We start from the raw sequence: 23,595 nt of genomic DNA, 5'->3' as shown, positions 1-23,595 counted from the left end.
TGCCCCGAGGTTTGTTCACAGTGGCAACGCTTTAGGCCAGTGTGAAGCTTGCCGTCACCATCAGGCCCACGTTCACGTGCAATGCTGTCCAGCATGACGCGCAACAGGTGAGGAGCGTCCATATTAGGCCATCCGCTGGCGGTGGAGACGCTCGCCCGCCAACTGCCGCTCCTCTGTTTGCAATCTGAACCGCACTGCGCCACCCCGTCAACCCTGTCCTGGGTGTCTGCAGGAAGGGTCGCTCCAGCAGCCGGCACAGTCCAAAGCCGTCAGCCGTGCTGCCAGCAATACTGCCGGCCTGGGATTCGCGGCACTGGGTGGCGATTGTGGCGTTGTCACTCGGCTTGCTTGTGGTTGCCATGCCCCACGCCCGCGCAACGCGCACCCTTCAAGCTGGTGGCACCCATTTGTCCTCCACTGCGTCATCCCGGGACCAGCAGGCACCCATCACCATGGATGCAACGTTGCCAGCACGTGGGCAGCAGCATCGCCCACAGCAGGAGGATGAGCAGGATGGTGCTGCCACTTCGCCAGCAGACGAGCACGGAGCGTTGTGTCCGGCAGGCTGCCATGCCTCGGACGGCTGGGGCCGCTGCCTGAATGGGCGGTGCGAGTGCGCTTTGGGCCACGGAGCAGCAGATTGCGGATTCAGCCTGCCCTCGATCTACGCGGACAACCCAGTTTATGATTTGACTTCCAAAAATGGGCTACGCCAGCTCGACCTGACAGGCTGGTCTGTCGTCCCTGAATTCTTTGAGAAGTACCTTGAAAAAGCAGATGCCTCTACGGTGGTGGAAGTGGGCGTGTGGTGAGCGAGCAGGTCCCCGCCGTGTGGTCTACTGGCACTCTAGCGCCTGCTGAGCCCCACCCTCCTGCTTGCTGACCCTGCCCGACAGGAAGGGACTGTCTACTGCTCAGATGGCGAAGTGGCTGAAGCGGAAGAAGCGTGGCGTGATGATTTCAATCGACACCTTCCTGGGCGCCCCCGAGGTGAGCAGAGGGTTTGTGGGTCTGCAGGGCTGGCCCTGACGCATTGTTGAGAGCGTCATTTCTGCCACCATCCCATGCACACAGATGTGGACCGCCTCCGCCGTCAGCGGCGCAGATCCCTCCCGTAGCCTGCTGCTGGAGCATGGCTTCCCTTCCATTTACAAAACCTTCTTGAGCAACATGCAGCATGAGCAGCTGACGGATGTGGTTGTTCCTCTGCCCCTGCCATCCAAGCTGGCCAGCGTGGTGCTGAAGCGCCTGAACGTTACCGCCGACTTGATACATGTGGACGCAGGTGCAAACGGGGTTTGCATGAAGCTGAAATTGAGTGCCTGCCCATCCAAGGCAAACCTCTGTTGCTCTGCTCCTGTTGCTCTGTGCTACATGCAGCCCACGAGTACGGCAGTGTGAAGGAGGACATCCACGCGTGGTGGCCTTTTGTGCGGGGGGGCGGCATTTTGTTGGGCGATGATTGGAGTTGGACTGGTGTGCAGGTAACCACCCAAGCCTGCTTGGCTGTGCGGCGCTTCATTCGCTTGCTTGCAGCGCAAGGGTGACAATTTGTTGAATGGTTTGGAGTGCAGAAGGCTGTCAAAGAGTTTGTGCTGATGTGTGAGCTGGAGGAATTCCACTCTGTGGAGTCGGCCGCTCTGTCGTCGGAAACACTTGTTATGGCAAACCTCACCGAGTCCCGTCCGCACCCCAAGTGGCTGATCATGAAGCCGGCTGCGTTATGGTTTGCCCAGAAGCGCCACCTGCCCACATACTGTGAGCATGGCAGCACTGATCAATACGTGGGGCTGCTGGAGAGTTTACAACATAAACAATAGCCTGTTCTCCTTCCCCTTTGCCCCTCGGTTTGCCCCATTCATTGTCAGGCAGCAAAACTGTAATCTGACCTGCCCGTGGCATCTCAGGTCATAGTAAGCATGCAGGGCGTTTGCATCGTTTTCTTCTCAAGTGTAAGACGATGATGTGCTTGAGTTGTTCGGAAATTGTCAAGTTCCTAACCGCCACGCTGCGCATGCTGACGCCCGGCTGGCGTAAATGCTGATTGAGTACAAATATCGCCACGCACATGTGCCATCCATAAATTCATCGATGGCCGCCCCATACAGCTCCCACTATCCAACTTCAGTCCGAAAGCTGGCGGCAGCAGGCAGTTCTCCGGCCTATTCCAGGCTCGCAGCTCTCCTCATTGTCTGCCTGGCCGCATCCCTCCTTCTGTGGCCACGAACACGCTATGGCGGCGGCTCAGCTGCTGCAGGCCCGCCTTGTGCTGCTCCTCCCCTCCCTCTTCCCACTTCGTTTGGTGGCGTGCACCGCTATTCTATTCCTCTAGAGCTGAAGAAGGCGCCACCAGCGACGGACCCGGGCCCCAGAACGGGCATTTTGCACGTCTATTTGAAGGCGCTGAGATGGCCGGTGAGCGCAAGCGCACGCCGCTGTACCACCGCAACTGCGCTGTGTGCCTGCTGTCTGCGCGCTGTGCCCCATGCACAGGTTGTTGAGCTGTAGCAGCAGTGCAGGAGCCAGGGATGCCCTGCAGCAATGGCATGGGGCCAGTGCTGCTGCATCCGCTTGCTCGCTGTTTGCATGCGAAATGGTGTTGGCAAAGTTGTGAGTGTGTGGCCCCTTTGCCGTGCAGACCGAAGATGGAGCCTACCATTTGAAAATGAAGGGCTTTGTGGCGTTTGAGTTCACCTCGCCGCCAGTGCACTGGGGCGCCCACAACCACACGCTGCGAAACGTGCCCGAGATTGCCTCCCGCCTGCGCATGTTCCTCGTGCACAACTCCACGGCCGGGAGCAGCTGGCAGAGTGAGCTTACCCTTGAGATGTCAAACATCAACTGCGAAAAGATGACCAAGGATGACCCCGCCTTTGATTTTAAGGCGTGCATTGCTGCGGCGAGACGCAAGCCCACCAGTAGGTTTTACAACCTAGCTGATATCAGCATTAACTTGGGCCACACCACCGCCGTCGACTTTGGGCTAGCAGTGCATGGCTGGCCCCGCGGCGCTTCCCTCAAAGCGCAGCTGCAGGCGGCGCTCGCAGCGCCGCCTGCACAGAGCGACGGTCCGCAGCTGCTCTTCCGTGCGCTGCCCTACCTCTCCACCATCGGCGCAAGCCAGGCTGCCCGGCTTGTGACGTGGAGCAATGACTACCATGAGCCACTTGGCTTTGCTGGGACCGTCATGTATGTGCTGGCCAAGGATGCGGCGGAGCTTGTGGCGCAGCCTGGCATTCAAGCGCTGGTGGCCGCCAAGCGGCTCACGCTGGTGCTCTGGGACGAGTTTGCCACGTACCAGGTGGGCAGGGGAATCACCATGATGCGGCAGATGGTGAGCAGCCTGGGTGGCAGGCAGGGAGCAGGCGTGTAGATTGAAGGGGTTGTCTCTGGGACACCCTTGGAGGATCTTGACCCGTGCAACAGTATGCATTTGGCTGTGGCACTCTTGATTGCCTGCAGGGCTGGCGTGACTTTGATCTCCTGGTAGGTTGCTCGGAGCAGGTGTTTTCTGTCAGCTGGGCCTGCCTGCCTGCCCATCTTCTGTGCCTGATACCCAGGCCAATGCCTGCTGCCTGCAGGTTGTGCAGGATCATGCGGTGCTCTCCTTGTGGGGCCGCAATGTGTTGGTGCTGGTGATGGATATTGACGAGTTTGTGATGCCTGCCACCTCTGGAAGCACTCTTCCCAAGATGCTCGCCCCTGGGGGCTGCCTGTCAGCCCTGCGCCCCGAGTGCCGGCTCATTCGCCGTTGGAACATCTTTCCGCACCGCGCAGTGGTTGCCGGCGCGAGCGCCCCTGATGAGCCCAGCTTGTGGCGGACCGCTGCGGGGCCCAACCCGCTGTACAAGTACAAGTTCTCTGAGATTGACCCCCTTTACCCAGAGTATCCCAAGGCGTTGATGGACCCAGACCACGTGATGCCCGTCGCCGTCCATTACACCAGCATCTGCACCGGCACCTCTGCAATTGCCAACGCCTCGGCCAGCAGCAAGCTGCGGTCGGCGTGCAGCACGCGCGAGCCATGCCCGTGGGTCAGCACAGACTGTGTATATATAGCCCACGTGGAGAACCAGTTTGTTGTTCGATCAGTGCCCACCAATGCCACAGCGATTAAACCATCTGACTGGCTGTGGATGCTTGATAAATCTAATGGGCGGCCAAGTTGATGTGTAATTGAGGATCTAGAAGCGAACGAGGGAGAATTGCAGCGCCACACAAGCTGCATTGCAACACACATGCCTGCCCCCGATCCGCCCCTCAACCCACCCCACCCATCCTGCCTTACCTTGCCCACCGACACCCCACACATTTCCCCACACATTTCCCTATGAAGAAGATGGCACCGGCAGGCATGATTGAGGAGCAGTTGTCTAAGGGTGAGCCATGGCTTACAATTGCTGCACGCCGGCAGTATCGTAAACGTGCTGTTCATGGGCCCAGTTATGCAGCGGGTGGCCGTTGCCAGTAAAGCCCACCAGAACAATGCGGTGGGAGGGCAGGTATTGCTGGAAATAGGAGTAGGCCAGGAAGCCTGTGGAGGGCAACCTTCGTTTTCCCTTCTCAAAGGGGATACGGGCATAAGTCGTATACACGCTTTGAATGAATTGTGACTGTAGTTCTATAGCCTCAAAGTGGGTGAGTGAAAGGAGAGGTTGCAGGTCACGGGCTTTTGAAATGTATCGCGCCAGTTTTGTCTCCACAAACACAATTTTGTGGAACACTTGATTGAATTCACTCAACCGGTCCTCGCTGATGATACTGGTGTCGTTATGCTGCCGCAGGAAGCACACCATCTGGTGGGCGGGCACATGCCGAAAGTAGGGCAGCGGCAGCGCAAAGTTGAATAAAACGACGAGGTCCCACTTGCGCACGTGAATCGTTGCCCATGTAGAATTTGCATTGGGGTTGTTGGCTACCATGTAGACGACGGGTCTGGCATCTCGGTTGTTGTACCAGCCTAGGTAGATGGTTGACAGGACAACAGCGATGACGATGATTGCTCCACGCGAGAAGACGAAAGCGCGCAGCGTGGAGAGAGGCTCGCCGCCGCCGCCGCCGCCGCCAGGCCTGGGGGCGTCCCTCATTTCATTGCAAAAGGCCCGAAAGCTGCAGATAGATGGAGTTGTCTGCTGTTGACAAGCTGCCAACGACTTTGCGTCAGGGCGCACCCAGGTTTTCGCACAGCAAGCCCCCTTTGTGCGGTCATTGACCGCATTCTGCGGTTCTGGTATCCCTGGATGCTCCTGGGAGCATCACCCAGCAAATTCTTTGCGACTCACCCTTTGAACACCCGCTAGAGACCTGCTAGGCAGGACGGCAGGAGGCTGCGTACTCGGTTGAAGGGGCTGTAGTGGTCAGAGCTTGAAGAACGGATGTGAAAACATCAGGTGACGTCAGGCTGGCACCGTGGCACCGGGGCGCCGGGGGGCGGTTACACGCCCGCCTTGCTGGCGAACGCCCAGGCCAAACAGACACCTTCATGCTTCCACCACTCTTTTGGACCACCTGACAGCATGCAGGAGCAAGCTCAGCAATACACTGGGCGGCGTCCAATCCATTGAAGCGCTGGCGCCCTCTGCCGCAGGCAAGCCCCAATTGGGCCCAATCATTTGCCCCATGAGCAGCGGTTCAACAGTGTTTGAAAGAAGACATGAATGAAATAAGGGAAGGAGGCAGGAACACACATGCAGCTATAAGCTCGGACAGCACTCAGGGAGGACAATCGGTGGCGCCTTCTTCTCTATGCAGCTGCGCAGCGGCACACCCAGCGCTCCAGCACGCTCCTGGATCCTGGCGATGGTGCTTGCATCGCCCGACAGCAGCACGTCGGGCTCCACATACCACACCTGCTCAAAGTTTTGGAGCACCGGCAGCAGCATGGTGGGCACACCAAATATCTGCAGGCCAGCCAGCGACGGCAGCTCCTTCTCCAGCACGTCCAGGCATGCAAACAGCAGGTCCTGCTGTGGGTCATTGGCCGCCAGCTCGCGGGTCTCGGCATTCGCAAAGGGCGCCCCCTTGAACGCAACATAAGAGCGGTACGGCGTCAGGATGGCCACAGGCGGGCCGCAGGCAGGGGTGGCGGGCATGTCGCGGAGGGTGTCCCGGAAGAAGGTGGTGTGGTTGACACGGTCCAGCCAGTTGGTGAAGCCCATGCCGTGCGCGCCGGACGCCGCCGTCAGCTGCACCGCCTGCCGGTGCAGCTTGGGGTCGGCAATCTGCTCGAAAGCCCCTTCAAAGAAGACGGGCTTGGCAAAGGGCTTCATGGCGCTCAGCAGTATCTGCACAATCCTGACGTCGTTGGGCCGCACTGACATGGTCACAAAGTTGGAGTCGATGATGATGTAGTCCAGCCAGGGGCTGGCAGCCAGCGTGAACACCGCGCTTGCGCCGTAGATGGCGTGCCCGCTGTTGAAGACTTCTGGGAAGTGCATGATGCAGCGGAAGCCGTGGGCTGCAATCCGCTGGCAGCAGGCCTCGTGCACCGAGTGCAGCCGCTTGTGCCTGAAGTGCTGCCAGTCCCAGTAAAACAGGTCGGTCATGGTGGAGTTGTAGTGCTCCCCATGCTGGTAAAACTTGGGCGGCTCCACAGCTTCCCAGTCATCAAAGCTGGTGGCCCAACGCTGGTTCCAGTGCCCCAGCCCAGCGCGCACGCCCTTCACATATTCCCGGAATGCCAGTGCTGCCGCCGGACTGTAATCCTGGGGCGCGTCACGCTCCTGCAAGACCATCGGGCTGCAGGCTCAGACGGCAAGCTCGCAGAAAGCGGCACCAGGTGGGGGTGGGGGTGCAGCAGCTGTGCCTAGCCGCCGCCTGGCCCAACCAGCACCGCATCCCACCTGCGAGTACTTTGACTCATACTCGTTGTTGAAGCTGGGCTGGATGGAGTGGATGCAGGAGGCGTTGTTGGCTGCCAGCTGCCTGAGCACCGCATCGTGCCAGGCGTGCGCCAGCTCCAGCGCGCCCGCGTGGTTGAAGGTGGCCGCGCCGCGGGTCAGATTCAGCACGTCCCTCAGCACGCCGTCTGGGAAGCGGCGCGCCACCCAGGTGGGCGTCGCGTCGGTGTCCAGCACCACCGCCAGCTTGAGCCCCTGGCCGCACACCTGCTCCTGGACATAGTTCATGACTGTGAAATCAAAGCCCTCCGGGTCGGGCTGCTGCCACTTCCACCTCACAGATATGAAAATGATGCCGACGCCCTGGTCCTGCGTGACGCGGCGCAAGTGGGGTGGCAACGCATCGGCAGCAGCGCTCTTCAGCATGGCAGGCCAGCAACAAATGGTGGGCCAGCCGCCAGGCAGGCAGCTCACCTGTACGCTGCGCAGCACCTCTACAAAGTTGAACTTGGCGATGACGGGCGGCAGGGACGTCTCCTCCTCCATGCCCAATGGGCAGAAAATCTCCTTGCCCCACAGCGACGCAAACACTTCCTGCATGCCACCTTCTGCGTTGCAGCAACCACTGCCGTCGCCGCTGCTGCTGGTGCTGCCGTCACCTCTGCCGTTGCTGCCGCTACGGCTGCTGCCAATGCTGCTGCTGCTGCCGCTACTGCTATGGATCCCGCCAACGCCATTGCTGCTGCTGCTGCTAGCAGCCATCAACATATGGCGCAGGCATATGACCGCCACGACTGCAGCCGCGGCTGCCTGGGCAGGCAGCCACCGTCGGCGGGCCTGTGTCGGTGCCATGTCATCTGCAGAGTGAAATGCCACGATGAAAGTTTGAGGGCCTGTTGTCTTGCAACACTGGCGCCGCGTGGCGGCGATGGCGGCGGGCAGCCAGTGCTGCAACCTGCATCGCCGCCGGCGATGCATCTGCTGACATTGGCCCGTACGTAAACCAGAGAGCTGGTGTAGCGATGCAGTCCGTCGAAGGCTGGGTGCAGCAGCGGCAGGCTGCCGAGCCCACTGCGCCGCTCAGGGGAACGAGGGATGGGGCTCCCTTCCCTGTAATGGTAAGATGGCGCGCCACAAGTTCAAAACACCCAGGTCGTTGGGTGGGTGGTTCAGGCTTCCTGCGACTTGAATATGAGCCAGCCAAGTGAGGGAGCACGTTGAGAACGATATTCGCTTACAATTGCAAGGGAGGTTTGGAACTCTGACTGAGCAGTTGTGTTGAACTGAATTCACCTAGCAGTACGCTCGCCCGCCAGGAGCGAGCATTGCCCACATGGGCATGCCCGTTCGCAGGAAGGATTGCCATGCTTTACATGTACAGGAAGCAAAATAAGAGGCTGGTGGGCAGAATACAAAACACGGCAGCAAAGAACAACGTGCCGGGGTGCAATCTGCTTGTGGCTGTCGTTTTGGAGGTCACGAAAGGCACATTGCTTGATCGGCGCCCAAGTGGGCTACTTCCTGCCTCCCGCCCGCTTCACCTTGAGCTTGCGCCTGCCAGACTCCGACTGAGAGCCGCCGCCACCAGTGCTGCCTATGCTGAACCCGCCGCCCATGCCGCCGCCAAAGGGGTTGTTGGGCACCATGCCTCCCGCGGCGGGGGCGGGGGCCGGCTGCTGGGGCTGCACCGCACCAAACGCAAACGCTGGGGTGCTGCTGAAGCCAGGTTGCTGCGGCTGGGCACCTGCAATGCGTCGCCAGGAAGGCATGCCAGGCATAAATGGACGTCCGAAGTACAGAAGATACATGCGGTGACCAACAGCTGCAACAGGGTGCGAGACACGGCGGCCACCCCTACTCACCAAATGCAGGCGCAGGCTGGGCTCCGAATCCACCAAACCCTGGCTGTGGGGCGGGCGGAGCGCCAAACCCAGCTGCACCAAATGCTGGTTGTTGGGGCTGCTGACCAAAGCCGAACCCAGAGCTGCCAAAGGTAGGGGCACTGCCGGGTGGGGCTGATCCAAACTGGAAGGTCGGAGCTGGCGCCGCAGCACTCGCACCATTGTTGTTGGTGCCGTTTTCTACCATTTCTGCAGCACGAGGAGGCAGGGCAGCAGCAAGCAGCAGATACTGATCACAGCAAGGGCAGTAAAGTGCGTCTAAGCAAGCTTCACCAGCCGGTGACAATGCACAATGTTGTGAGGCATTCTCGTATGACAGGAGAGCAGAGCACAGTAAAGTTGATGCGACATGCACAAGTATGGCTCTGAGCAGCAGCCCACCTATGGAGTCCATGCCATTGGCAAACCCTCCAGAACCGCTGCTCGCGCCAAACCCAAAGCCACCAACGGGCGGAGCTGTGGCCGGAGTAGCACCAAAGGCGAAGCCGCCTGCTGGCACGGCGGCACTGGACGCCGGCGGCTGCGTGGAAAAGGCAAAGCCAGTGCTGCCGGGGGGCGGGGCCGACGCACCAAAGACAACGGCGGCGCCGCTGGAAGCAGTGGGCGCTGCCCCAAGCTGAATGGGCTGCTGAGATGCCGCTCCAAAGTTAAATGGCGGGGCTGCCACCACCGGAGCTGCTGCCGGCTCGAACCCGGGCTGAGATGCTGCAGCACCACCAAAAAGGAAAGGCGCTGCTGCAGCTGCGCTGCTGGCAAGAGGTGCTGCACCCGCTAAGCCAAATGCTGAGGCAGCGCCAGCAGGCGCTGCCGCCGCGGAGGAGGCCGCACCACCAAAGGAGAAGACAGGTGCGCTAGCTGGTGCGCTGCTGCCAAAAGCAAAATCCACGGACGCAGCGGCGGTGCTCGCTGGCACAGCAAAGCTGATTGATGGCGCTGAGGCTGCTGCACCGCTCGCCGAGCCGCCAGGAGCAGCCCCCGCTATCTCCTTGGCAGCATCCTCTGCTGCCTGCGAGGCAGCAGCTTGATTGGCCTGCAGAGCATAAAGAACCGTCAGAACAGAAGCAAACTGCGCGCTGTGATGTGCTTTGGTTTTGCACATCGCAGCACCCAATACTAGAGCAGTTTGCAGGTCAACAACCACAAAATCCGCCTACCCACCTTCAAGAAGGTATCGCCCCATCCTGCCCCAGAGGCCGGGGCGCTGGTGCCAGGGGCTGCTGCTGCTGCGGAGGGGGCCGCAACCCCACCAAAAGCGAAGGGCAGTGCGCTGCCTGTCGCGGCAGCTGCTGCGCTGCTGCTGGCGCCAAAGGTAAACGAGGGGGTGGGAGCAGCGCCGGTGCCGCTGGTTGGCAAGCCAAAGGTGATAGCCGGTGCCGAGGCTGCAGGTGCGCCTGCTGTACTTGCACCGCCGCTCGGGGCAGCGGCATCTACCTCCTTGGCTGCGGCCTCAGCTGCCGTTGAGGCGGCAGCTTGGTTGGACTGCAACAGAATGCAACGACGGGTGATAATTCACAGTGTGCCACAGGTAGCGTGCGCCAGGACAGCAAGAAAAAGCTCGGCGTCAGCAACCCCCTTTCTACACGGCATACAGAAGGGCAGGCCCACATACCTTCAAGAAGGCCTCCCCCCAGCCTGAAGCGGCGGTGCTGGCAGGTGCAGGCACCTGTGCAGGGGCTGCTGCAGCGGCAGGGGTGCTGCCAGTGGCACCAAACAGAAGACCTCCCGTGGCCGCTGGCGCGGCAAAAGTGAGCCCCGCGGCGGCAGAGGAAGCGGGTGCAGAAGCTGCCCCGCCGGCTGTCGCGAAAGCTGGTGCGGAGGAGAGGGCTGCTCCAGCACCCAGGGAAAAGCCGAGAGCTGGCCCCGAGGCGGCGCTCGCGATCGGGGCACCAAAGCTGAACTTGGGTGCGTCTGCGGCAGCCGCCGAGGGCTTGCCGGCCTCCGCCTCCTTGGCGGCAGCCTCGAGGGCTTGCTGAGCTGCACAAGGGTGTCAGCATGTGAGCGGTCAGTGGGTTGCACCAGCAGGTGGCATGTCCTGCCCAAGAATCCAGGGGACGAGCAGCATGCGCTGCAGTCGGAAGGCGGGCGTCGGCTGTACATGGGACAGCACACATCCCTTGACATACGAAATCCAACGCAAGATGTGGCTGGGCAATCGGCTGTGCTGCATCATTTGGTGAGGAATGGCTCGCACCTGCAGCCTGGTTCTTCTGCAGGAAGCTCAGGTCCCAGCCACCACTGGCTGCTGCGGGCTTGGCGGCCTCTGAAGCAGGACAGGCAGGCAGCACGCCACTGAGTTCATCGGGCTTCAGGCAAGCGTGGCCAAAACACAGCGTGCAGTGTCAGTGAAACACAACCCACCTGCAGGCTTGGGTGCGGGCGCTGGCTCTGGTGCCGTCGGAGGCGGCTCCTCGTCAGACAGATCAGACTCTGGCAGCGGCGACTTCGCCGCCTCAGCAGCCGCCTGGTTGGCCTTCTCAGCCTCAGCAGGGGTCTTGGCGGCCTTCAGCAGCATACGCGTATGGGGGCGTCAGTTCTTTTGAACAATCTCTGGCGTCTTTCCCCTGCAAAAGCGCCCTGCGCCACTGCATTCCGGTGCCAGGAGCGCAGGGATGAGAAGTGCAGCATTCGCAAAGCACCAGGCGTACCGTCAGCGGCGTCCAGGCGCCCTCGGCTTCTTTGCCCTCTCCTGCCTTCTTGCCGCCAAAGACAAAGGTGGGGGCAAGGCCTGAAGCGGCGGCCGTGGAAGCTGCTGCGATGGATGCAGCCACCTTGCGATCCATGTCACTGCTACGAGTGCCACCAAAAGCAAACTTGGGGGCCGTCGACGTGTCAGCACCGTTGGCAGGCTTGGGGGAGGCAAACGCCGGCACCGCAGGCTCTGCTGGCTTGCTGGCGCCAAACAGCGGCGCCGGCGCCTCGGATGCCCGCGCCAGCTCGGCTGCAGGCTCCTTCGGTGCCGCAATTTCGCTGCGCTGCTTCATGGTGGGTGTACCTGCTGCTCCTGCAGAGGAGGGCTGAGCTGCTGCCAGCCCAAACGTGAAGGCTGCCGTGGGCTGCTGGACCTGCTGCTGCTTGCTGCCGCCGCCAGTGGCCTCTGCTGGCGCAGCCTGTGCCGCAGCAGCTTTGTTGGAAGCCAGGAGGGCCTCACCCCAGCCGCTGGCGGTGCCGGCAGCAGCTGCAGCAGGCACAGCGGCGGTGGCGACCTTGGCCATCGGTGACGACGCGGGTGTGGGCGTGGGAGCAAAGGACACGACGTTCCCAAACGTCACGCTCCTGGCCCTCTCCCCCTGGCCGCCACTGTCCGCCGGCTCGTGCGCAGGCTCCCCCCGGGGCAGGCCTGCAAGCGGTAGCCACGGGTCATTGGAAACAGGAAGCCCCACTCACAAGCGAGAGAGCGGACAGCTGTGGCTGCTGAGCAGGCCTCGCCAGCCGGCAAGGCGCCTGCCCGCCCTACCTGCAAAGCCTAGCGAGTCGGTTGGGGGCGGGGACGCTGCGGGCTCCACACCCTGCTGCGCCTCGCCCATCGCCGCCGCCACCGCTGCCGCGCCAACGCCTGTAGGCGATGCCGCCACCACCTTGTCGAGGGCATCAAGGGTGGCTAGGATGCGGCGGGCGGTGTCAGTTGTGGCCTTTCCCCCTGCTGGCGCTGCGGCTGCCGGCGCGCCAGGCAGCAGCCCTGGCGGGGCTGCCGGGCTGGCGCCATTCTCCTGCTGCGGCGGCGGCTCCCAGCAACCGCCGAGCCCGCCCCATGCCGCCGCCGGCGGCTGCTGCTTCTGCTGCTGCGCAGCGCCGAAGCGCGACAGGCCTGCCGCCTTGGGGTGGAAGGGCGTGCGCCCTGCATTCCAGGCTCGCCGGTCGCCCCTGGCGCCAGCCCCGCCGCCGACTGGCTCCGACCGCTGCCGGATGCGGCGCTGCGCATCCAGGAGGCTGATGGTGCCGGCGTCGCCGCCCCCGGCATCTGCACCCAAGCAAGCAAGCGCGTGCGCGGCGCAGGTTGGGGGGGACCCACCCAGGGCGCAGCCCACCGGCAGCACAGCACAGCGAGAGGCATGCGGATGCAGAGTGATGAGCCCTCCACACGCGCTGCCAGCGGCTGCCCACCTGCATCCGGGCTGGCTGAATCCGCCTTCCGCTTTGTGCCGCTCGCAGGGGCACCACCGCGGCCGCCGGTAGCCAGGTTGCTGCGCATGGGGGTCCAGGCCAGTGGTGCCGGCGACAGCAGTGCAGTGCCAGGCCCGCTGCCAGCGCCTGCTGCCTCGTCGCCTGCTGCAGCCGCCACGGCGGCAGCTGCCAGGCCGAAGCGAGAGGTGCCGCCGCCGCCGCTGCCCGCGGGCCTGCCGGCAGCCAGCGGCTGCATGTGCACCGGGGTGCGGGAGAATCGGCTGTTGCTGCGCGCAGTGTAGGCCGTGCGCAGGCCGGTGGATGGGGTGGAGCTGCCGCCGCCTGCTGCGTGCAGCCCCAGGCGGGAGCCTCCAAAGCCGGCGCCTGCCCTCGGCCCGCCGCTGGGCGGCAGCGGCGAGGGCGACGTGCTGCCACCAAAGGCCAGCGCGGGCCCGGGGGTGCGCCCCGCGCCTGCCGTCAGCAGGCTGCTCGAGCGGGGGCGGGGGAAGGAGCGGGGCGAGTTGGTGGCCAGGGGGCCCTGCCGCAGCATGGCGAGCACGCTGTCATACGGGGTGCCGCTGCCGTCGCCGTCGACGCCCCGGGGTGGCACTTGGGGTGTGCCTGCTGCTGCCTCCTCTGCCTCGTCCCCCGTGCCCATGGGCGACTGGAACGCCACTCTGCGTGTGTGAGCAGCAGCCGCCTGCGGCGCTGGTGGCTGCGCGGGGCCCTGGGAAGCGCCCCGCAGGCCCGGCCGCGGCAGCGAGGCGGGGCTCGCCGCCGCCCGTGCCAGCTCGCGCCCTCCCTGCATCTGCTCCTTGCCGCTGCCGCCATCGCCCGCACCCTGGGTCTGCGACTCCAGCACCACCTCGACATCGCCATCCATCTCATCGTCTGCACACCACAGCACACACCATCACGCGTTAGGTGGGGCACCGATGTGCAGCTGTCGGTCAAGGTTGAATGCGCACGATGCATTCTGGTCGCAGCTGGCAGCAACAGCTGGCCAGAGCCAATTTTACAGCTGTTTGGGTTCAGCTCATAGTGTATGTATGGTAAATGGGTCAACACGATTCCTCTTGCTGCTGCTGCTGCTGTTGCTGGGCTAGATGCAGAAGCAAGCAAACAAGCGGCCCCACCTGTTGGCGGCGGTTCAGCGGCGGCGGCGGCAGGTGTTCCAAAGTAGCTGCCCAGCACCGGGACCTGCCACAGCAGCCGTTCAATTTTTCAGTGGGCAGCGGCAGGGAAGCACACAACGCGGCAGGGCGTCCATGGAATGAAAGGCCTCACCTTGGTGATCAGAGTTCGCAGGCTCCCAAACAGTCCCCCTGGCGCCGGCTCGCTGGCAGGCTGCTCCTTCAGCGGCCCCTCCTTGGCTACGGGCTTGGGGCCGGGCCTGCTGTAGGGGGTCTTGCCAGTCTGCGTGCGGTGGCGCCTCCCCCGCTGCGCCTTGCCATAGCCCCCGCCTTCATATCCATCCGCCTCCTCCATCAGCCCCCTGCCCGCACCGATGGGCGCCCCGACACACACAAATTCGCGAGTGAGGCCTGCCCAGCCGGGCACCAGAGGATACGGACGAGTGGAATGGAAGATGCGACGAGTGGAAATGATGCTGCGCCCAGGCGCGGGGTGGGAAGCCTTGTTCCCGGGCGGCCCGCCAGACGGGCGGAGCGGGCAGGTCGGTTCAGCAACACGGGAAAATGTAGATGGCAACTTGACCCAGTGCATCCTCCTTGATCCATTTTCATCCTGCAGGCCAGTGTAAATCAAACGCGGCATGCATTTCTGCTGCCGACGCGAAATGCCGCAGGTGGCGGCGGGAGGCGGCTGTGCAAAGTGTGCGAGGCAGACTCAGGGCGGCTCAAGATAATTGGACAGGCCCTGCAGAAGGCTGCCCTGCATGGGAAACCTCCCCGTGTTCGGTTGGGGTGTAGCGCTGCGGGCGAGGGCCACAGCATAACGCCCCACTGTCCTCGAGGGCACAGCATGCAGGGCAGGCGTGAGTTTTCTGTGGTCCCTGACGCTGTTCGGCTGCTTTGGCTCTGCGCTTTGGCTCTGGCGCTGGACTGCTGCGCTGACTCTCCCACATCATCCAGATTCACCAGCAATGGCACTCCGGCACCTCGGAGGTCGGCTGTCGTGCCACCTTCTGCGGCCAGGGGCTCCTGCCTCGCTACAGCTGGTTTCATGGCTCGGCAACACTGCCGCGTCTCCTGAGGATGCCCTGGAGGTGGCGAAAGCCTTGCAGGCGAACCAGTTTTTGGAGACCGAGTTGCAACGAATGAGGGCTGAACGGGCAGCAATCTCCCACGCCGAGCTGCTCGACTACATGCAGCAGAGGTGGGCCCCATCGCGCTGATGCAGATTGTACCGCCGCCTTGCGCCGGCGCCGCCCACTCATGCTTTCGCCCTTCGCCACCGTGTGCAGGGGCTTCACCCCGGGTGCAGCAGCAGATGTGGTGGGGCGGCTGGAAAAGTCGGGCGCCATGCTTAACCTCAGCGGCACCATCTTGCTGCGGCCCGGCGAGGTGGCGGAAGCGCTGGCAATGGTGAGGACGTGGAGCAGGTGTGTTGCTTTTTTCCCGCTCCGAGCTGCTGCACATGGTGGTGCCTGCTGCATACAGCCGACTTGAGCTTCTGGGCGCCCTGCAGGTGCTGCCCAGCAGCTTGGAAACCGCCACCGAGCGGCTGCGTGCGGCACAGCAGGAGCTGGCAGCCCTAGATGCCCAGCAGGCCAAGATTGGGCGGCGAGCGGCATGGCGGCAGCACGGCTTGGTCTGGGGCGGGCTGTCGTCGCAGCTTGCGCTCTGGGGCCTCATGTATCGGCTCACCTTCTGGGAGCTGTCATGGGATGTCATGGCAAGTGCCTGCTCGGCGCAGCCTGCTTCAATCGCATCACCATACTTCGGCCTGTGCACACCTCGCTGCTGAGCTCCTCGGCGCCTGGCAGCCTCCTGCCCTGCCCTGCGATGGCCCTCTCTGAAACGCCGCCCTGCCCTGCCCGCTCTGCCACTTCAGGAGCCCATCTGTTTTTTTGTGGGGGGTGGACAGGCGCTCATGTGCTATGCCTACTTCATGCTCACACGCCGCGAGTTCACCTGGGAGGCGGCGCTGGAGCGCTATGTGGGCCGCTGGGAGGCTACTGAGCTGCAGCGCGCCGGCTGGGATGCGCGGCACTATGCACGCCTGAAGGTCGAAGTGCAGCGGCTGGGCGAGCTGGTGCAGGCGGCGCAGCAGCAGGAGGAGCGGCAGAGGCTGGCTGAGGCGCAGCAGCAGCAGGAAGAGCCTGCCCAAGGAGTGTCAGCGGCAGAGGGCAAGAACGATGCGTGATGGGCGTGCGGTTAAATGCAGCGGCACCTGCGGCGCACCATACCCCTGCCTTGCATGTTTTTTCGCTGGGCTCAATTGTGTACATGACTGATTCACCTTGTATGGCTCAATAATGCTTCGACAACTTGTTTTCAGCAGCGCCAGCACGACAGGCTCGCTGTAGTGGCGGGTGGCACTCCTTTTCTGTACCAGCTGTTTTGATCACAATCGCCTCAGGGAAACGCTCACTGTATTGCCTGTTCAAAAGTATTGAAATTTGCCTCACAGAGGCTGCGAAAGCTTTGAGACGAACACCAGGGGCCGCGCAGGCCGTGCCGGCGGCCCTATTCTCATCGTATTCAGGCTGCTGCATTTCATGCGTTGTAGCACATGCACGCCCCATAGGTGAGTGCGCTAGCGCAGCAGCGTTCGGTTGAGCGGCCTTGCTCATCGTTTCAGGGAAGACAAGTTTCATGTGCATCAGTACGGCAGGCGCGTTACAGTTCCATCGCCTGGGGAGGCTGCAAGTTTCCCGCCGCTGCCGCCGCTCTCACCCGCTCCCGCCCCCCGCGTGTGCAGGCCAAGACAGCGATGCGCCTTTTCAGAATGGGAGCCGTGCAACTCTCTGCGCAGAAGATACCACGCGCCACTAAGCTGGCAGTCTTGGTGCTGCTGAGCGTCGCTGCTGTCACCAACCTAAGCAGTTTATCATCTGGTTCAGGCTTGGGCGGCGGCCTGCCAGCGATGCCGGCAAAGCCGCAGCCAGTCCTCATGTTCATGTATTCCCGCACCGGCAGCAGCCTGATGACTGAGGCGCTCAACCTGCACCCCCGCATCCTCTTCATGCCCGAGATGTACAATTCCGAGGGCCACTGGCAGGGCACCAAACCACGGGTGTCCTACTTCTTTGAGGGCGGCTACGTAGACGAATACAAGCAGTTTCGGCAGCGCTCCAAACAGTTCAGCGCGCCGCCAAAGGTGTTTGGCCAGCTTCAGGCGGTGGGCTTCAAGGTGCGCCCTCTGGAGACGGGCTTGCTTCCGGGCTCCAAGCAGTGGCGCGTGCTGGAGCGAGTGCGGCCCAAGTTGATCTGCTCCCACCGAAGGAACCTGGTCAAGGGGACGCTGTCCATGCTGCGGGCCGACGAGCTCAGCAACCGCTGCGGCACTGCAAACGTCATCAAGCGCCGCAATTGCTCGCTGCCGGCGGGATGGGTGCCTGCGCCGAGCGCCTTCAAGCGGTTGCTGGTCAGCCGGATGCACGAGGCACAGCAGTTTATTGACGTCTGTTCTCATGCGGCAGAGAGCTTCAACACGCTGTTCATCGCCTATGAGGATCTGCTGGACGACCTGCCTGGTGCCATGGAGCGCATCTTGCGATTCATCGACATGCCTGCAGCAGACAGGGCGCCGTTTTTGGCCGCCATTCGAAACAATACGCTGCCTATTGGCCTGCGGAAGAACACGCCCGACAATCTCAAGGAGCTGCTGCCATCAGACAGCCTGCATGACTTACAGGCTGCTGCTGAGCAGGTGTTTGCCAGCGAGGTTGCTGGACTTTTCGCTTGATGCGCCCAGCCTCGTGTGCTGCCCTTGGTACTGATTGTAATTGTGGGCTACCGTCCCATCCCCCCAAAACTGCAATCGAGGCAGAGAGAGACCTGCGTTGCCGGATGTGTGCTATGGCCACCCGTGGTGCAAGTTGTGGTGGTGCCCTCACGTGGTGCATATCGCCGCTGCTGCCTGGTGCCTAATCCCGCCGCCATCTGTTGCCTGCTCCCGTTGCATAGGACACGATGCAGCATGCAAGTCGGGATGCAGGTATGAAACACCTTTTGGGCGGCTCGCGCCAAACACTGCCAGTCGGCACAGGTGTACCGCCGGGCGCGGCACGGTACTGCATGCACCATGTAGGAAATTCAGCGATGGTTGCTCTATTCTAATCAGCATTACACCCACCATTCAGCACCAGCCCTGCATCCAATCATAGTCAAACTTGATTTGAACGCTGGGGCCCAACAGTTGCTGCCGGGGAGAGAGAGTCCACTTCCTTTCATGCGTTTCATTCTTAGTACCACTGCATACGTACATTGCGGTGCCCCCTTGAAGACGGTGCGCCTGGCTGGAGTGAGTGAACACGTTCTGCTGTCAAGCGCAGCGTCATTTGATTGTGCACTTGCTTTCGCTTGTCCTCTGTCAGCGCCACAGTCTTGGCCGGGTTCCGTGCCGATGCCCATGTGGCGCCACTGCCGGCACCGCCGCCACCGCTGCCGCCGCCGCAGGCTTTAGTGCAAGCCGGCCATGCTGCGACATTTCACGGACATACCGCTTGCTGCAAAGGTGGCAGTCATTGCCATGCTAAGCGTGGGAGCCGCAGCTGCGGGGATGTTCTCGTTCACCTGCAGCGGCGCCAGGATGGGGAGATCTGACGGATGGCGCCAGCGACGGCATGGGCAAGCAGGCGCAGGCGCAGCCGCTGCTCATGTTTATCTACGCCCGCACCGGCAGCAGCCTGATGACAGAGACGCTGAACCTGCACCCCCGCATCGTCTTCACGTCGGAGCTGTTCAACTCCAACAGCGACTGGGTCGGCGCCGACCCGCGGGCGGAGAGATTTTTTGCCGGTGATTACAAGGGCGTTTACGAGCACTACCGGAACAACAGCATTCAGTACACCGTGCCGCAGAAGGCATTCAATCAGCTGCATGCTGTTGGGTTCAAGGTGCGCAATGCGGATGCGGGCTTGCTGCCTGGTTCGGAGCAGTGGCACGTGCTGGAGCGGGTGCGGCCAAAGATCATCTGCAGCTACCGCAAGAGCCAGGTCAAAGCGGCGTTATCGCATCTTCGGGGTTTGGACCTTGCAAAACACTGCGGCACCGCAAACATCGTGCAGCGTCACAATTGCTCGCTGGCTGCGGGGTGGGTCCCCTCGCCAGATGCCTTCAAGGAGGCACTAACTTTATACCATAATGAGACTCAGCGGTTGATGAACGCTTGTTCTAGAGCAGCGGAGAGCTTCAACACTATGTTTGTTGCTTACGAGGACCTGCTAGATGGCCTGCCTGGCATTATCGGACGCATATTAAGATTCATCGACATGCCTGCCGCGGACAAGCGCCCCTTCATGGCCGCGCTTCAAGGCAACTCGCTGCCTATTGGCCTGCGGAAGAACACGCCTGACGACTTGACTGAGCTGCTGCCACCAGATAGCCTTCGAGAGCTGCAGGCTGTGGCTGAGCAGATGTATGCTAGCGAGGCAGCTGCATCCTTCTCCTGACCTCCCTTGTGCTTCTTGTAAGTGTAAAATATCATTTCATGTGATTGACCAGTTATAGATGATCAGAGTTTGCCCAGGCGCCAGGCTAGGAGTGGCAGGACAGCAAAACATGCACCACAGCTTCATTCCTGTTCAGATAAGGTTTATGCGTAGCGACACCACCACCACATCCTGCTGGTGCCAGCATCATGCCAGCACGTGTCGAATTCACATTCTTGAGTTGCCCACCTGTTACCGGCTGACAAGGTTTTAACCAGGCAATCTCCCAGATACCCCACACCCTTCCTTGCACACCCAGCCCGCAGCCGGGAATGGCCCACCAGCGCATGCAAGGACGTAAACAAGTGGCCAGCGCCGGCAAGACCGTGGCGCACCAGCGTTCGTCGCGGCAGCAGGGACCTTGAATGGCAAGCAGCAACAGCGGCACAAACAGTGAGCAGAAGCAGATTGGCGCCATCCTGTTCCCATAAGAACCGAGCGAGGGCAGCCACTGAAGAGAGGAAGATGCACCGGCGACAAGTTTGCCGCGGGGCGGCAGGTGGCGGCCACCGCTAGCTGCCTGTCGTCGTGCAGCCAGTTCCGCACCGCAAAATCATGGCGGCAGTGAAGGATGACCTCAACCACGCATGAATGAGCCATTGCGGTGGTGTCTGGGACCGAAACAGGGGTTGTCAGCCGCAGAACGTGGTAGACGACCCGGGAAGGAGGGGAGGGAGGAAAGCCCCTGATCCACACTCTTTGTCTGGCATCCAGCTCTTGTTGTACCTACCTATTGGCCTGTTGGGTTGGGCTGTGTTGCCGAAGCGCCAGCAGCCCAAGCAAACATGCAGACGATTGCCAGCCAGAGGGTGCTGGCAGGCCCCACGCAGGCCGGGGCCCGCTCCAGCAGGCGGCAGCAGCATCTAGTGGCCTTCTCTGGCTTCCGCCGGGCCAGCGCGGTGGACGGGCTGGGCAGCAGCGGCAATGCTACCCTCCAGGCAGCCGTGCAGCGCCAGGTCTCCGCTGCGGCCCGCTCCTCCGGCGTCAAGGTCATGCGCGTGACGCGCATGATGTTTGAGCGCTTCACGGAGAAGGCTATCAAGGTGGTGATGCTCGCCCAGGAGGAGGCCCGCAGGCTGGGCCACAACTTTGTGGGCACGGAGCAGATCCTGCTGGGCCTGATTGGCGAGTCCACGGGTGAGCAACGGGCGCGGCTGGCTGGATGGGCGGCGCGCATCGCGAGTTGCCGCCACGCCCCGGGCGGCGCCGCCGCGGCGCACGTGCCGGCTGCTTCCGGCTCACACCAGGCTGCGCGCCGCGCCCCTGCCTGCAGGCATTGCCGCCAAGGTGCTCAAATCGATGGGGGTGACCCTGAAGGACGCGCGGGTGGAGGTGGAGAAGATCATTGGGCGCGGCAGCGGCTTTGTGGCAGTGGAGATTCCCTTCACGCCGCGCGCCAAGCGCGTGCTGGAGCTGTCTCTGGAGGAGGCGCGCGCCCTAGGTGCGCGGCCGCCGCCGCAGCAAGGAGCCCGCCCCTCGCGCCCGCCGCGCTCCCGCCTGGCGGGCCGCCCCGCTCCGCACCACGAAACTGGCGTTCGGGGGGCACTGCGGCGCCGCCGCCGCCGCCGCGCCGGCCTGCCGCCCCCTCGCGCCCCTCCCCCGCATGCCGGCCGCGGCCCCGGCCTGCTCCCACCCGCGCCGGCACCAGCGCCTGACGGCCGCCGCCTGCCCTGGCGCCTCCCCCTGGTGCAGGCCACAACTACATTGGCACCGAGCACATCCTGCTCGGCCTGCTGCGCGAGGGCGAGGGCGTGGCGTCCCGCGTGCTGGAGACCCTGGGCGCCGACCCGCAGAAGATCCGCACGCAGGTGGGGCTGGGGGCGGGGTCGGTGGGGAAGCTGGGGCCCGCCTGCTGCGCCACCTGCTGAGCGGGGGACACTGACCTGCCTTGTGGCATGCCTCCGCTGAGTTTGAATTTTGCGGCAGCACGAGGGAGAGAGTTGTCGGTGTGGCTGGCCTCCCTCCGCGCTGCCATGGCCACGCGGCGAAAGCACGGCAGCGGGGAGGCAGGGCAGGCCGCGCCGGGCTTCCAGGCAGCTCCTCGATTGCGCGCCGCCGCCGCCGCCGCCGCCGCCTCCCGCAGGTCATCCGCATGGTGGGCGAGAGCCAGGAGCCTGTGGGCTCCACCGTGGGCGGCGGCTCCAGCGGCAGCAACAAGATGCCCACTCTGGAGGAGTACGGCACCAACCTGACGCAGCAGGCGGAGGAGGGCAAGCTGGACCCGGTTGTGGGGCGCAAGAAGGAGATCGAGCGCGTGACCCAGGTGCGAGGCGCGGCCGCGGCGGGGCCGGCCGCGGCAGGCGCGCCGGCGTGCCTGCCCAGTGCGGGAGCTTGCTGTGGCGGGAGCGTGTCTTGTGCTCCGCTGTAAGGCAGGCGCCAGGCTGTCGGCGCCTTGCGCACGAGTGCGTGGCAGCGCTGGGTGCGCCTGGGCGGGAGGCTGAGGCTGCCTGCCCGCCTGCCTGCTGCCGCTCGCGCACCTGCGCAGATTCTGGGCCGCCGCACCAAGAACAACCCCTGCCTGATTGGCGAGCCCGGCGTGGGCAAGACGGCGGTGGCCGAGGGCCTGGCCCAGAAGATTGCCACAGGCGACGTACCAGAGACAATTGAGGGGAAGCAGGTGCGCTAGCTGGCGGGAAAGAGGTGGAAAAAGGCGGGCGGCGGCGTGTGCGGCGCCGCACCGGGGAGCATCGCCTTGGAGCCACCCGCGCCCGCCCTGTGCTGCCCTGCTGCATCTGTGGCGTTGTCGTGTTCGCTTGCTGGCCAGCTTGCTGGCCTACCCAGCTGGCCGCCCCGGGCATCGCCCCGCTGCACCTCTCTGCGTCGTCAGCGACCGAGCGACTGAACGGCTGTGCTGTGCCTGCGCCTGCCCCGCCTTCTTCCTGCCCCTCCTTTCCTCCCAGGTCGTCACGCTGGACATGGGCCTGCTGGTGGCGGGCACCAAGTACCGCGGCGAGTTTGAGGAGCGGCTGAAGAAGCTGATGGAGGAGATCAAGCAGGTGTGTGTGTGTGTGTGTGGTGGTGGTAGGGAGCAGGGGGCGAGGCCGGCCGGGGCCGCGAGGCGGCGGCGGCAGCGCGCAAGCAGAGCACCGAGCGCCGTGGTGCCCTGGGTTGCCCGCCCGGATGGGATGGACCCCACGCCGCCGTGCCTGGTCGCTGTGGTTGCCGCCCAGCGGCACGCCTGGCGCGGCGCTCTCTCTGCCGCTAGCCGGAGCCTGGCCGCCCTGAGCGCCCCACCCCACCCCCGGGTGCCCCTGCTCGCTTCTGGCTGCTCTCTCCCGGCCTGCCTGGCTGCCCTGGGCGCCCCCCACCGGTGCCCCTGCTCTCTCCTGGCCTGCTCGCTTCTGGCTGCTCCCTCCTGGCCCGCCTGGCTGCCCTGGGCGCCCCCTCCCAACCCTCTGGCGCGTCTCCTGCCCCCCCCTGCAGAACGACGACATCATCCTGATGATTGACGAGGTGCACACGCTGATCGGCGCTGGCGCGGCGGAGGGCGCCATCGACGCCGCCAACATCCTCAAGCCCGCGCTGGCGCGCGGCGAGCTGCAGTGCATCGGCGCCACCACGCTGGACGAGTACCGCAAGCACATCGAGAAGGACCCCGCGCTGGAGCGGTGAGTGGTGGTGGGGCTGTGCGTAGTGTGTGCCCGCCAGCGGGGCTCGCCAGCAGTGCGTTGTCCTGCCCGCCGCCCGCCCAGCCCTGCGCCCGCTGCTCGAGCCTCGACCGCAGCCGCCCCCCGCTGCTGCCCCCCTGGCCTGCCCCCTTGCAGCCGCTTCCAGCCGGTGCACGTGCCGGAGCCGTCTGTGGAGGAGACGTACGAGATCATGCTGGGGCTTCGCGAGCGGTACGAGGCGCACCACAAGCTGCGGTACACCGACGAGGCGCTGCGGGCGGCCGCCAAGTACAGCTCGCAGTACATCTCCGACCGCTTCCTGCCCGACAAGGTGCGAAGAGGGAGGGAGGGAGGGAGGGAGGGAGGGAGGGAGGGAGGGAGGGAGGGAGGGCGAGGGAGGGCGAGGTGGGCAGGGGGCGTGTGGGTGTGCTCCAGCGTTGGGGAGCAAAACAGAGGCAGAGTGGCATGGCGTGGAGGCCCAAGCCTCCAGGCCAGCTCGCCAGTGTCGACCTGCCCACCTCGCCCTT

The 23,595-nt window shown here is 63.6% G+C and overlaps 5 protein-coding genes across 5 annotated transcripts in view; 3 read left to right on the top strand and 2 right to left on the bottom strand.

The window, feature by feature from the left end:
• Positions 1–93: 93 nt before the first annotated feature.
• CHLNCDRAFT_58905 (hypothetical protein) lies at positions 94–4,924 on the top strand (the record flags this gene model as incomplete). Its single annotated transcript, XM_005844342.1, has 8 exons — positions 94–107; positions 897–990; positions 1,075–1,285; positions 1,381–1,484; positions 2,639–3,301; positions 3,463–3,486; positions 3,582–4,030; positions 4,785–4,924. The coding sequence occupies 8 exons, from the start codon at positions 94–96 to the stop codon at positions 4,822–4,824; spliced, it is 1,599 nt and encodes a 532-aa protein (XP_005844404.1). The 3' UTR covers positions 4,825–4,924.
• A 769-nt stretch (positions 4,925–5,693) lies between these two features.
• Positions 5,694–7,601, bottom strand: CHLNCDRAFT_139065 (hypothetical protein; the record flags this gene model as incomplete). Its single annotated transcript, XM_005844256.1, has 3 exons — positions 5,694–6,722; positions 6,843–7,208; positions 7,314–7,601. The coding sequence occupies 3 exons, from the start codon at positions 7,599–7,601 to the stop codon at positions 5,694–5,696; spliced, it is 1,683 nt and encodes a 560-aa protein (XP_005844318.1).
• A 752-nt stretch (positions 7,602–8,353) lies between these two features.
• CHLNCDRAFT_139064 (hypothetical protein) lies at positions 8,354–14,329 on the bottom strand (the record flags this gene model as incomplete). The annotated part of the gene is made up of 15 exons (XM_005844255.1): positions 8,354–8,583; positions 8,807–8,929; positions 9,122–9,445; positions 9,689–9,770; positions 9,899–9,963; positions 10,141–10,219; positions 10,350–10,417; positions 10,628–10,714; positions 10,932–11,000; positions 11,099–11,240; positions 11,386–12,077; positions 12,195–12,698; positions 12,842–13,732; positions 13,978–14,041; positions 14,129–14,329. The coding sequence occupies 15 exons, from the start codon at positions 14,327–14,329 to the stop codon at positions 8,354–8,356; spliced, it is 3,621 nt and encodes a 1,206-aa protein (XP_005844317.1).
• A 790-nt stretch (positions 14,330–15,119) lies between these two features.
• On the top strand, positions 15,120–16,168 carry CHLNCDRAFT_139063 (hypothetical protein; the record flags this gene model as incomplete). The annotated part of the gene is made up of 4 exons (XM_005844341.1): positions 15,120–15,178; positions 15,267–15,387; positions 15,491–15,691; positions 15,857–16,168. The coding sequence occupies 4 exons, from the start codon at positions 15,120–15,122 to the stop codon at positions 16,166–16,168; spliced, it is 693 nt and encodes a 230-aa protein (XP_005844403.1).
• A 4,251-nt stretch (positions 16,169–20,419) lies between these two features.
• Positions 20,420–23,595, top strand: part of CHLNCDRAFT_32555 (hypothetical protein) — a 7,520-nt gene continuing 4,344 nt past the window's right edge. Inside the window, exons 1-8 of the mRNA XM_005844340.1 lie at positions 20,420–20,597; positions 20,734–20,901; positions 21,153–21,268; positions 21,544–21,723; positions 21,946–22,077; positions 22,361–22,456; positions 22,884–23,068; positions 23,225–23,399. Coding sequence (XP_005844402.1) covers positions 20,453–20,597; positions 20,734–20,901; positions 21,153–21,268; positions 21,544–21,723; positions 21,946–22,077; positions 22,361–22,456; positions 22,884–23,068; positions 23,225–23,399 — 1,197 coding nt within the window. The 5' untranslated portion in view covers positions 20,420–20,452. The remainder of the gene's footprint in view (positions 20,598–20,733; positions 20,902–21,152; positions 21,269–21,543; positions 21,724–21,945; positions 22,078–22,360; positions 22,457–22,883; positions 23,069–23,224; positions 23,400–23,595) is intronic.

This window comes from Chlorella variabilis (assembly GCF_000147415.1).
Source record: "Chlorella variabilis unplaced genomic scaffold CHLNCscaffold_23, whole genome shotgun sequence".
Lineage (NCBI taxonomy): Eukaryota > Viridiplantae > Chlorophyta > Trebouxiophyceae > Chlorellales > Chlorellaceae > Chlorella > Chlorella variabilis.
The sequence above is the reverse complement of the archived record's forward strand: the minus strand, read 5'-3'. Positions and strand labels throughout refer to the sequence as shown.